This window comes from Balaenoptera musculus, chromosome 4 (assembly GCF_009873245.2).
Source record: "Balaenoptera musculus isolate JJ_BM4_2016_0621 chromosome 4, mBalMus1.pri.v3, whole genome shotgun sequence".
Lineage (NCBI taxonomy): Eukaryota > Metazoa > Chordata > Mammalia > Artiodactyla > Balaenopteridae > Balaenoptera > Balaenoptera musculus.
In genome coordinates this window covers 139,716,834-139,730,242 of record NC_045788.1, presented here as the reverse complement: position 1 = coordinate 139,730,242, position 13,409 = coordinate 139,716,834, and the positions used below count along the sequence as shown (strand labels likewise).

Here is a 13,409-nt window from a genome sequence, read left to right as displayed (position 1 = left end):
GTGACGGAAGACAGTTATATTCTTCTTTTCTAATACATATGTATTTTATGTCATTTTCTCTTTGAATTGTTCTTGATAAAATCTTCAGAACAATGTTGAATAAAAGGACCAGACCAACCACCCTTGACTCTTTCTTGATCTTTGGTGGAAAATAATTTGGTTTTTAGAATTAAGTATGATGTTAGCTGTAAGCCTTTTGAAACCTTTTATCAAGTAATTCCGTTCTATGACTAGTTCACTATGAGATTTTTATCAGGATGTTTAACTCTAAAATACATTTCTTTTTTCTTTGTATATATTCACGTAATCATATTCTGCTTCTTTTTTGGTCTGTTAATATGATGAATTACAGTCACTAATTTTTTAATTGAAACCAACCTTGCATTCCTAGAATAAATCTCATTTGGTCATGATATATTATTGTTTTTATATATTGATAAACCTCATTTGGTAGGGTTTGGTTAAGGATTCTTTTTTTTTAACATCTTTATTGGAGTATAATTGCTTTACAATGGTGTGTTAGTTTCTGCTGTATAACAAAGTGAGTCAGCTATATGTATACATATATCCCCATATCTCCTCCCTCTTGTGTCTCCCTCCCACCCTCCCTATCCCACCCCTCTAGGTGGTCACAAAGCACGTAGCTGATCTCCCTGGGCTATGCGGCTGCTTCCCACTAGCTATCTATTTTACATTTGGTAGTGTATATATGTCCATGCCACTCTCTCACTTCATCCCAGCTTACCCTTCCCCCTCCCCGTGTCCTCAAGTCCATTCTCTACGTCTGCATCTTTATCCCTGTCCTGCCCCTAGATTCTTCAGAACCATTTTTTTTTTTTTAGATTCCATATATGTGTTAGCATACGGTATTTGCTTTTCTCTTCCTGACTTACTTCACTCTGTATGACAGACTCTAGGTCCATCCACCTCATTACAAATAACTCAATTTCGTTTCTTTTTATGGCTGAGTAATATTCCATTGTATACATGTGCCACATCTTCTTTACCCATTCATCTGTCAGTGGACACTTAGGTTGCTTCCATGCCCTGGCTATTGTAAACAGTGCTGCAATGAACATTGTGGTATATGACTCTTTTTGCATTATGGTTTTCTCTGGGTATATGCCCAGTAGTGGGATTGCTGGGTCATATGGTAGTTTTATTTTTAGTTTTTTAAGGAACCTCCATACGGTTCTCCATAGTGGCTGTATCAATTTACATTCCCACCAACAGTGCAAGAGGGTTGCCTTTTCTCCACACCCTCTCCAGCATTTACTGTTTGTAGATTTTTTGATGATGGCCATTCTGACCGGTGTGAGCTGATACCTCATTGTAGTTTTGATTTGCATTTCTCTAATGATTAGTGATGTTGAACATCCTTTCATGTGTTTGTTGGCAATCTGTAGATCTTCTTTGGAGACATGTCTATGTAGATCTTCTGCCCATTTCTGGATTGGGTTGTTTGTTTTTTTGATATTGAGCTGCATGAGCTGCTTGTATATTTTAGAGATTAATCCTTTGTCAGTTGCTTCGTTTGCAAATATTTTCTCCCATTCTGAGGGTTGTCTTTTCACCTTGTTTATGTTTTCCTTTGCTGTGCAAAAGCTTTTAAGTTTCATTAGGTCCCATTTGTTTATTTTTGTTTTTATTTCCATTTCTGTAGGAGGTGGGTCAAAAAGGATCTTGCTGTGATTTATGTCATAGAGTGTTCTGCCTATGTTTTCCTCTAAGAGTTTTATAGTGTCTGGCCTTACATTTAGGTCATTAACCCATTTTGAGTTTATTTTTGTGTATGGCGTTAGGGAGTGTTCTAATTTCATTCTTTTACCTGTAGCTGTCCAGTTTTCCCAGCACAACTTATTGAAGAGGCTGTCTTTTCTCCATTGTATATTCTTGCCTCCTTTATCAAAGATAAGGTGACCATATGTGTGTGGGTTTATCTCTGGGCTTTCTATCCTGTTCCATTGATCTATATTTCTGTTTTTGTGCCAGTACTATACTGTCTTGATTACTGTAGCTTTGTAGTGTAGTCTGAAGTCAGGGAGTCTGATTCCTCCAGCTCCATTTTTCTTTCTCAAGATTGCTTTGGCTATTCGGGGTCTTTTGTGTTTCCATACAAATTGTGCAATTTTTTGTTATAGTTTTGTGAAAAATGCCATTGGTAGTTTGATAGGGATTGCATTGAATCTGTAGATTGCTTTGGGTAGTATAGTCATTTTCACAATGTTGATTCTTCCAATCCAAGAACATGGTATATCTCTCCATTTGTATCATCTTTAATTTCTTTCATCAGTGTCTTATAGTTTTCTGCATACAGGTCTTTTGTCTCCTTAGGTAGGTTTATTCCTAGGTATTTTACTCTTTTTATTACAATGGTAAATCGAGTGTTTCCTTAATTTCTCTTTCAGATTTTTCATCATTGGTATATAGGTATGCAAAAGATTTCTGTGCATTAATTTTGTATCCTGCTACTTTACCAAATTCATTGATTAACTCTAGTAGTTTTCTGGTAGCATTTTTAGGATTCTCTATGTATAGTATCATGTCATCTGCAAACAGTGGCAGTTTTGCTTCTGTTCCGATTTGGATTCCTTTTATTTCTTTTTCTTCTCTGATTGCTAAAACTTCCAAAACTGTGTTGAATAATAGTGGTGATAGTGGGCAAACTTGTCTTGTTCCTGATCTTAGAGGAATGGTTTCAGTTTTTCACCATTGAGAACCATGTTGGCTATGGGTTTGTCATATATGGCCTTTATTGTGTTGAGGTAAGTTCCCTCTATGCCTACTTTCTGGAGGGTGTTTATGATAACTCAGTGTTGAATTCTGTCAAAAGCTTTTTCTGCATCTATTGAGATGATCATATGGTTTTTCTCCTTCAATTTGTGAATATGGTTTATCACATTGATTGATTTGCATATATTGAAGAATCCTTTAATTCCTGGGATAAACCCTACTTGATCATGGTGTATGATCCTTTTAATGTGCTGTTGGATTCTGTTTGCTAGTATTTTGTTGAGGATTTTTGCATCTATGTTCATCAGTAATACTGGTCTGTAGTTTTCCTTTTTTGTGACATCTTTGCCTGGTTCTTGTATCAGGGTGATGGTGGCCTCATAGAATGTGTTTGGGAGTGTTCCTCCCTTTGCTATATTTTGGATGAGATGGAGAAGGATAGGTGTTAGCTTTCATCTAAATGTTTGATAGAATTCGCCTGTGAAACCATCTGGTCCTGGGCTTTTCTTTGTTGGAAGATTTTTTTTTAATTAATTAATTTATTTATTTATTTTTGGCTGTGTTGGGTCTTTGTTTCTGTGCGAGGGCTTTCTCTAGTTGTGGCGAGCGGGGGCCACTCTTCATCATGGTGCACGGGCCTCTCACGATCGCAGCCTCTCTTGTTGCGGAGCATAGGCTCCAGACGCGCAGGCTCAGTAGTTGTGGCTCACGGGCCCAGTTACTCCGTGGCATGTGGGATCTTCCCAGGCCAGGGCTCGAACCCATGTCCTCTGCACTGGCAGGTGGATTCTCAACCACTGCACCACCAGGGAAGCCCTGTTGGAAGATTTTTAATCACAGTTTCAATTTCAGTGCTTGTGATTGGTCTGTTTATATTTTCTATTTCTTCCTGGTTCAGTCTCAGAAGGTTGTGCTTTTCTAAGAATTTGTCCATTTCTTCCAGGTTGTCCATTTTATTGACATAGAGTTGCTTGTAGTAATCTCTCATGATCCTTTGTATTTCTGCAGTGCCAGTATTGTATTACTTCTCCTTTTTCATTTCTAATTCTATTGATTTGAGTCTTCTCCCTTTTTTTCTTGATGAGTCTGGCTAATGGTTTATCAATTTTGTTTATCTTCTCAAAGAACCAGCTTTTAGTTTTATTGATCTTTGCTATCGTTTCCTTCATTTCTTTTCATTTATTTCTGATCTGATCTTTATGATTTCTTTCCTTGCTAACTTTGGGGTTCTTTTGTTCTTCTCTCTCTAATTGCTTTAGATGTAAGGTTAGGTTGTTTATTTGAGATGTTTCTTGTTTCTTGAGGTAAGATTACATTGCTATGAACTTCCCTGTTAGAACTGTTTTTGCTGCATCCCATAGGTTTTAGGTCGTCATGTTTTTATTGTCATTTTTTTCTAGGTATTTTTTGATTTCCTCTTTGATTTCTTCAGTGATCTCTTGGTTATTTAGTAGCATATTGTTTAGCCTCCATGTGTTTGTATTTTTACAATTTTTTTCCTGTAATTGATGTCTAGTCTCATAGGATTGTGGTCGGAAAAGATACTTGATACAATTTCAATTTTCTTAAATTTACCAAGGCTTGATATGTGACCCAAGATATGATTTATCCTGGAGAATGTTCCATGAGCTCTTGAGAAGAAAGTGTATTCTGTTGTTTTTGGATGGAATGTCCTATAAATATCAATTATGTCCATCTTGTCTAACGTGTCATTTAAAGCTAGTGTTTCCTTATTTATTTTCATTTTGGATAATCTGTCCATTGGTGAAAGTGGGGTGTTAAAGTCCCTTACTGTGATTGTGTTACTGTTGATTTCCCCTTTTATGGCCATTAGCATTTGCCTTATGTATTGAGGTGCTCCTGTGTTGGGTGCATAAATATTTACAATTGTTATATCTTCTTCTTGGATTGATCTCTTGATAATTATGTAGTATCCCTCTTTGTCTCTTGTAAGAGTTTATTTTAAAGTCTATTTTGCCTGATATGAGAATTGCTACTCCAGCTTTCTTTTGATTTCCATTCGCATGGAATATCTTTTTCCATTCCCTCACTTTCAGTCTGTATGTTTCCCTAGGTCTGAAGTGGGTCTCTTGTAGACAGCATATATATGAGTCTTGTTTTCATATCCATTCAGCCAGTCTGTGTCTTTTGGTTGGAGCGTTTAATCCATTTATGTTTAAGATAATTATTGGTATGTATGTTCCTATTACCATTTTCTTAATTGTTCTGGGTTTGTTATTGTAGGTCTTTTCATTCTCTTGTGTTTCCTGCTTAGGGAAGTTCCTTTAGCATTTGTTGTAAAGCTGGTTGGTGGTGCTGAATTCTCTTAGCTTTTGCTTGTCTTTTAAGGTTTTAATTTCTCCATCAAATCTGAATGAGATCCTTGCTGGGTAGAGTAATCTTGGTTGTAGGTTTTTTCCTTTCATCACTTTAAATATGTCCTGCCGCTCCCTTCTGGCTTGCAGAGTTTCTGCTGAAAGGTCAGCTGTTTACCTTATGGGGATTCCCTTGTATTTTATTTGTTGCTTTTCCCTTGCTGCTTTTAATATTTTTTCTTTGTACTTAATTTTTGATAGTTTGATTAATATGTGTCTTGGCATGTTTCTCCTTGGATTTGTCCTGTATAGGACTCTCTGTGCTTCCTGGACTTGATTGACTATTTCCTTTCCCAAATTAGGGAAGTTTTCAACTATAATCTCTTCAAATATTTTCTCAGTCCCTTTCTTTTTCTCTTCTTCTGGGACCCCTATAATTTGAATGTTGGTGAGTATAATATTGTCCCAGATGTCTCTGAGACTGTTCTCAATTCTTTTCATTCTTTTTTCTTTATTCTGCTCTGTGGTAGTTATTTCCACTATTTTATCTTCCAGGTCACTTATCCGTTCTTCTGCCTCAGTTATTCTGCTATTGATTCCTTCTAGAGAATTTTTAATTTCATTTAATGTGTTGTCCATCATTGTTTGTTTGCTCTTTCATTCTTCTAGGTCCTTGTTAAACGTTTCTTATATTTTCTCCATTCTATTTCAAGATATTGGATCATCTTTACTATCATTACTCTGAATTCTTTTTCATGTAGACTGCCTATTCCCTATTCATTTGTTTGGTCTGGTTGGTTTTTTCCTTGCTCCTTCATCTGCTGTGTATTTTAGTTAACTTACTGTGTTTGGGGTCTCCTTTTCCCAGGCTGCAGGTTCGTAGTTCCCATTGCTTTTTGGTGTCTGCCCCCAGTGGGTAAGGTTGGTTTAGTGGCTTGTGTAGGCTCTCTGGTGGAGGGGACTGGTGCCTGTGTTCTCATGGGTGGGGCTGGATCTTGTCTGTCTGGTGGGCAGGGCTGCAGCCAGTGGTGTGTTTTGGGGTGTCTGTGACCTTATTATGATTTTAGGCAGCCTCTCTGCTAATGGGTGGGGTTGTGTTCCTGTCTTGCTAGTTGTTTGGCATAGGGTGTCCAGCACTATAGCTTGCTGGTTGTTGAGTGGAGCTGGGTCTTAACATTGAGACAGAGATCTCTGGGAGAGCTCTCGCCGATGGATACTACTTGGGGCTGGGAGGTCTCTGGTGGACCAGTGTTCTGAACTTGGCTCTCCCACCTCAGAGGCTCAGACCTGACACCTGGCCGAGCACCAAGACCCTGCGCTGAGCGCTCGCCAGGCCTGTCCGAGCACCTGGCCAGCTCCCTGCTCCTGGCTCCCAGTCCTGGCTTGGCTGGTTAAGGATTTTTATGTCTATGTTGGGATATTGGTTTGTAGTTCTAAGGTCTTTGATTTTGGTATCAAGATGTTGCTGGCCTCATAAAATCAGTGGTAAAGTGTTTTATTCTCTTGTATTTTCTGAAAGACTTTGTGTAAAAATTTTATTTTTCTTTAGGTGTTAGGTAGTATTCACTAATGAAGCTGTCTGGGCTTTGATTGTTCTTTGTGGAAAGTTTTTAACTACAAATTAACTTATAGGTACAGGACTATTAAGGTTATCTAATGTTTCTTGAGTGATCTTTGAGAGTTTGTGGCTTTCCAGAAATTTATCTATTTAATATAACTTTTTAAATTTGTTGACACAAATTTATTCCTAATATTTTCCTATTATCCTTTTAATTCAAGTAGGGACTGCAGTGATGGCCTTTTTCATTATAGTTACTTGTAACTATGTCTCTTCTCTTTTCTTGATCAGTCCAGCTAGAGGTTTTTGTATTATATTTTTTTTCAGAGGACTGGCTTTTGGTTTTATTGATTTTCTCTACAACTTTCTGTTTTTTATTTCATTGATTTCAGTTTTCTTCTTTATTATTTCCTTACTTCTCCTTACTTTGAGTTTTATTTGCTCTTCCTGTAATAGCTTCTTAAGAAGGATGCTTAAATCATTGATTTGTGATCTTTTTCCTTTTCCAATACAAACACTTAAAGCTACAAACTTCCATCTAAGTGTTGCTTTTACCTGCATCTCACACATTTTGATATGTTGTTTTACATTCTTATTCAACTCAGAATATATTTTTTATAATTACTCTGGTGATTTCTTCTTTGCCTCATGAGGTTTTTTAGAAGCATATTGTTTAAGTTTCAAATATTTGAGGTTTTCCCAGATATATCTCTGTTATTGATTTCGATTTTAGTTTTTCTGTGGAGCTAGAAAATGATTTGTATTATTTTATTTTCTAACATCTATTGAAATTTGTATTATGGCCCAAAATATTGTCTTTCTGGATAACTGGTCCATGTGCACTCAAAACCAGTATGTATTCTGCTACTGCAGGTTGTAGAGTTCTATAAATGTCAGTGAAGTCAAACTGACTGATAGTGGTATTAAAGTCTTCTATATTTCAAATATTATTTCTTCTGCCCCTGTCTTTCTTCTCCTTTTGAGACTATAATTACTCAATGTTAGAATATTTGATATTGTTCTAGAGCTCTAGGACAATCTATTCTGTATTTTTCACTCTTTTGAACTTTTTGTTTTAATTTGGATAATTTCTGTTGACCTAGCTCCAAGTTCACTATTTATTTTCTCTGCTGTGTTCAATCTGCTGATTAGCTTAAGGAATTCTTTTGATCTAATATTGTGTTTGTTGTTTCTAACATTTTATTTATCTATCTGTCTCTTTTGTATAGTTTTAATATTCTTTCTGAATCCCCCACCTGTTTATGGGCATTAACCATAGTTGTTGTAAAGTCCCTGTCTGATAGTTCCATACCAAGATTTCAAAACTGTTGATCATTTCTTCTCTGGTTCTTTTTTCTTGCTTTTGTGTGTGTGCATCTCATAATATTTTATTGAATTTTGGCCATGGTGCATGAAAGAGTAGCAATTGAAGTAGGTTATACTTATTTCCAGTTCTTTACTTCCTACCTGCTTGTATGCCCAGGACCTTGTCCTCTCACCCCATCCCAAAGATGAAATTGTTTACTTGTACCATATCTCCTTGTAGGGCTTTTAATTCTTTGCAACTAAGTTTACCCAGTTGCCTGTGACTTCCACTTTCTGATTCATTCAAAGAAAAGCATGATTTTGTAGATTAACAGTCTCTTTTTTGTTGTTAGAATGGAAGTGATATTCTTTTGTGTCTTTCTCCATCCTTAGCAGAAATAGAACTCTGTTTTTTAAATTCAAGTTTCCATATATACTCTCTAACAGTTCTGTTTTGATAGAAACCATCTGTTGTAGGGATTCTGCTTGTCCTTGTAATTCATTATGAAAGGTCCCCTCAGATACATGATTAATTTCCTTTGTCTCTTTGGTGGAATAGAAATAGGTAAGGGAAGGCATAGCCATAGTCTCTGCCACTGTGACCTGAGGGATACCAATAGGTATATGGTCAGTTTGGGAGGAGACAACAGGAGGAAGTGTGTCCCCCTCTCATTTCACTTCCCCAGATGCAAAGTCTGAAGTTTCCTGCATGAATGGGTGACCGCCCACCTGTTCAGGTCCCATGTAGGTTCTGGGGACACACAGACCAGCAGCTCTTCTCTAGAACACACACTGGCCCATGCTTTGAGCTTTCTCCAGGAAGATGGAGAAGCTCTATCAGCCTTTCAAGGCTTGGACCACACCCTCCTAGTCCCAGAAGAGGGGCAAACAACATAGCAGATTCATCCGATTCATCCAACTACCGTCTTCCCAGAAATCTCCTGAGGCCTTAATCCTGTTTTATTATTTCTAAATTTATTTTCTAAATTAGTTTTATATGGATCTTTTGTGTGGATCACATCACATCTATGACCATAGCATACCACATCTGGGCCACTATTTCCTTGAATGCAAGCACTCGGAGGAGAGCAGGGTTTTAATTCGTGCTGTCTTAGTGCAATGATCTGACTTATTTGTTTAATAACATTAAATGATGCTGATAGTACATGGTGTTTCTAGACCAGAATAAACCACACTTAGAAGGGAAGTCTGCAGTATCAGTTTTCTCCTTGTAGTCTCAGAGGTGCTCATCCTGTGAGGTCTTCAAATGCCTTGTCCCTGAAGCACTCCTTGTTTACATACAGATTAAGTCCCTAGGGACACAAAAAATGTATTTAGTTACACAAGAGATGTCTATTTCTGTAGTCATTCTACTGTGATTTCTGTGAATAATTTATCAACTACTCAACGCTCATCAAATATGATGAATTGTAGAAACTATTTGTAAGTTCTCTTACTCTTTATCTCAGAGTTTGAAATACTGTCATTTTAAATGTACATGTTTCTCCCTAAACAAGAATTTCATCGTCGGAGGAAAGAAAAAATTCTTGGTGTTTCTGGTGCCTGTCCTCTAGGTTGTGTGTTCGGCGTCCATCGCTTCCCTTCATTGGTCTGGTGTCCTTGAGCTCATTGTCCCCCTGTATTTATTCATCTTAGCATCACCGTTCCTCTTTTTTATTCTGTTGCAGGTGCTGGGGTTCCCCAGTTCCAACCGATTGCCCTGAATGGCCGAATTCAGGTCCTCAGCAACGGGTCTCTGTTGATCAAGCACGTGGTAGAAGAAGACAGCGGCTACTACCTGTGCAAGGTCAGCAACGATGTGGGCGCGGACGTCAGCAAGTCCATGTACCTCACGGTGAAAAGTAAGGAAGAAGAGCGCTTCGTTTTACCTAAATAGGGCTTCGGGGGCTTCCATTTTCAGTGGTCTCCATGCATACTGTTTAAAAACAAAACACAACAAAAACAAAATGTGATTTGCTGCAGCTGGGGGTTTCCTGTCCTAAAAATATAGTTAAAGAGGACGGTAGAAGTTCAGCGATTGTCAGAGCCTGTGGGTCCCCTCTTTTCTGCTCCGCTGGCCGTGGGTACAGGCTCTGGGTAAACAGCAGACGAGTGGGTCCCTGCCTTTGGCACCCACACTTCTCTCCTGTTGATTTTATTATGGAAAAGCCCAGTGCACGCTCTCAGATGTGTTCCTTTCAGAGGTCGATTCATGCTTTTTATTATCTGCAAGCTGGCTTGTCCATAGATTTCCTTTTTAAGATCCTTCTGAAATCCAGAGAGCAGAAACCTCATGATCAACACACACATCTACAAGAACAAAGAACGCGTAGCACTATGCTCAGGGTCCCTGTTGCTGACCCATGTTTTAGGAAAGGGCACTTTACAGTGAAATTATTTTTATACTTTGCTAACTAGACCACCAAAGAAAGGACCAAAGTAGACCAACTTCTACTGAGTCCTGCTCATTAGCAAATGGTTGTACATCTAGTTTAAGTGAATGACTTACGTCTTTCTCCGTTTATATTCTTTACTACTGGGTAGATTGTGATTTCTTCCTGACTACAAGGTTTTGATCAGACTTCCTCTTTTTTATTTTAATTATGCTGTCTGTAGGTTGTCAAGGATCTCTATCATATCATTTATTAGAGAGATTGCATTTAAAAGTGAATTCCAGTGGTGTGTTTGTGTGAGAGAGAGAGAGATTTAAAGGCTAGCTACACACAGACTAGTATCCATCCTATTTTACTAAGAATTCATTCTAGTTAACCCATTTTTTCTAATAGGACAGTGAAAATATCAAGCTGTCTATTCGGTATACTTTTATATCATAGACAAATTAAAGTTCTGAAATAAGGTTGCTTTGAAATATACTGTGGACATATCCAATACCTACTTTTGACTTCTAAATATTATACTCTAGAGGAACTGATTTTCAAGAATCTGAAGACAAATTGTCATATCACTTAAATACAAAGTTGAAATCGTAATTTTTAAAACTAAGTTGATGAAATATTAAGGAAACCCAAGATCTGAAGACCAATACTGACCAACGTTGATCCATCTTTCCGCAACAAAAGAAATGTATTTTGCAATTGCTTTAACATATTTTAAATTTATAAAGCATTTTTTTCTCTCGCACTCATATATGTATCTAAGCTCTAATAGATAGAGTGCCCCATGAAGGATGTAAATACAATCAGCCATAGACCTTACCTTCGTGAATGAGAGAGCTTATGTCTTGAGAAAGGAGACAGCCTGCTAATCATAGTGCAAAGGAAGGAGTAAGGTGCACAGAGATGTGCCTTTCAAAGGAGGACAGAACCATCGTTTTGAGCGGATTAAGGAAAGCGTCAGGGGAAAAAAATCTTTAAAAATGGGTAGAATTTGAAAATGTAGAACTTGAAGATTTCCCCACATCTCCTCTCTCCATACCTTTGATGCTGGTAGTGGACGTGGGACCACAAAGATGTGCCCCTGCCCTTAGTGAGCTTTTTCTCCTGTGGGTCCATCAGGCCTGGGTGTGGACAGTTCCGTCCAGCAGAACACGCCGGTGTCGGGATAGAGCGTGGGACACCGGGAATGCACAGATGCCGGCGTGGTTTACACCCCCTGGAGAATCAGTGCCTACAGAATGGTACCCATGGCCTCTGAGTTCAGTCCTAAAGGGTGCAGTGGATTTCGAAAGATAGAATTGTTGGGGGTAAACAGAGGCGCTCGAGGGAGAGAGAACAGAGAGAGCAGATACAAGAAATCAAAAGACTCAAGGCAAGAGGTAACTGTGTTTGAATGCTCTACCCGCTATGTGGAGGGGATTAGAGAAAGAAACATTTAAAGCGAGTGTTCATCAAAGAAAACTGTTCTTAGGGTTTGTCAATCTTAGTTTCTCTCTCTCAAACCATACGAACTGCTAGCAGAGAGGCGCATTTATGGCACAGCTAATTTTACCAGTTCTTGATAACCCTCCGGAGGCTTTATACGTAATTTCAGCAGGAACTAAAACAACATTGTAAAGCAATTATACTCCAGTAAAGATGTTAAAAAAATCATAATATTTAAATTCGGAAAAGTAAAAACATAATTTAATAAAGAGATATAGAAACACGAAGGCAAAAGACACACAGTATCTCTAACTGTTGCTCAAATGATACCATTTAAACAAAATCAACAGCTAACACAGGAATGGCTGTCGCTTGTTCTTTGTATATTTGCTTGGCAAGACTATTAAGTGTATGAAAACTGACACGTTCGGGCTCTGCACACGGCCATGGGGGACCTGCCACTTGGCGTACAGCTCTTTTACTGAGAAAACGGGAGGAAGTGGGAGCGGAGAGCCTTGGCTCTGACCTGCCAGGGCAGAGCAGGTGCCAGAGCTGCTGAGCAAGCAGATTGTATGTCGCTGCGCTGGTAACGCGATTACACCTGGCACGGCAGCAAGGCTCTTCTTATCTGACGCTACCCAGGCTTACGTCAGGCACAATTTCTTTAATGTTTCAAAAGAAATTGCACTGCTTTCAGTGACACTAGTAAGGACTCTCCCTTTTCTATAAGTCATTAAAAAAAAAAAAAAAAACTGGTCTGCAAATATTTTTAAATGCAATAGGAGAGAACTTTCTGCCTGATCAGGCATGTCAGGAAATTCAGCTTCTCAGATGAGATCTCCAGACGCCCAGGATGGCTGGTGCTGGGTTTTACACGTATTTTAAAGACCCGGACTCTACTGATAGAGCCTGGTGTTGGGGTCTCAGTGGGGACACTGGGGACCATGCCCTGGCACTGGCTGGGTCTCCTCTCTGGGACGTTTTCTTACCACGACTCCAGTGCTTTCAAAACTCGCTAATCTAATAATAAAGCAATTTAACAATGAATGCCTCCCCCCGACCCTTTTTGGGAATCAGGCATGATGAGACTGTGGGCAGGCAAGACAGAAGGCAGCCAAGTTTGGAAGGAGTGGTCATGGAAAGCCATCAGTGAGACGGAAAAATAATCAGTGCAGACCCTCCCGGTTTTGTTGGTATTCTTGCTTCTGGTTCTACATTATCTCAATTCTAGTTTATCCTTTATGAAAAATCATCCCAGGAATAGGGACCCAAAACATCGGAAAATGTTAAGGACCTTTGGCAGGAAAGACAGGGGAACTGCGCTCTACTTTCAATCAAACGCGGCCTCTGGTGACAGCACTGTGCCCCTCACCCCAGGCCCACCAGGGGCTGCAGAAGCCTCCCCGCTTGGGGAAAATAAAAGAAGCCTCCCCACTTGGGGGACGTGGTCTTTTGTGCTAAGAAAACAGTTCCAGAAACTGCAGAATCTTTCAGGTGGATGAGCCGTATTCTCCCAGGTGCCAAAATCGCCTCCTCACCGTCCCAGCTTTCTGCCCCTGGCCGGTCTGAGCCTGTGTGTCTCCAGGAACCCTGCTTTCTTTCTGTTTGGATCTCTGGCCCACGATGCCCAGGCAGCTCTTCTTTTGTCTGCTGCTCTGCACAGGTCCCTTCTGATCC

The 13,409-nt window shown here is 39.1% G+C and overlaps 1 protein-coding gene across 1 annotated transcript in view; it reads left to right on the top strand.

Moving 5' to 3' along the window:
• DSCAM (DS cell adhesion molecule) overlaps positions 1-13,409 on the top strand; it is a 605,868-nt gene that overhangs the window by 371,334 nt on the left and 221,125 nt on the right. The window contains exon 11 of the mRNA XM_036849729.1: positions 9,600-9,773. Coding sequence (XP_036705624.1) covers positions 9,600-9,773 — 174 coding nt within the window. The remainder of the gene's footprint in view (positions 1-9,599; positions 9,774-13,409) is intronic.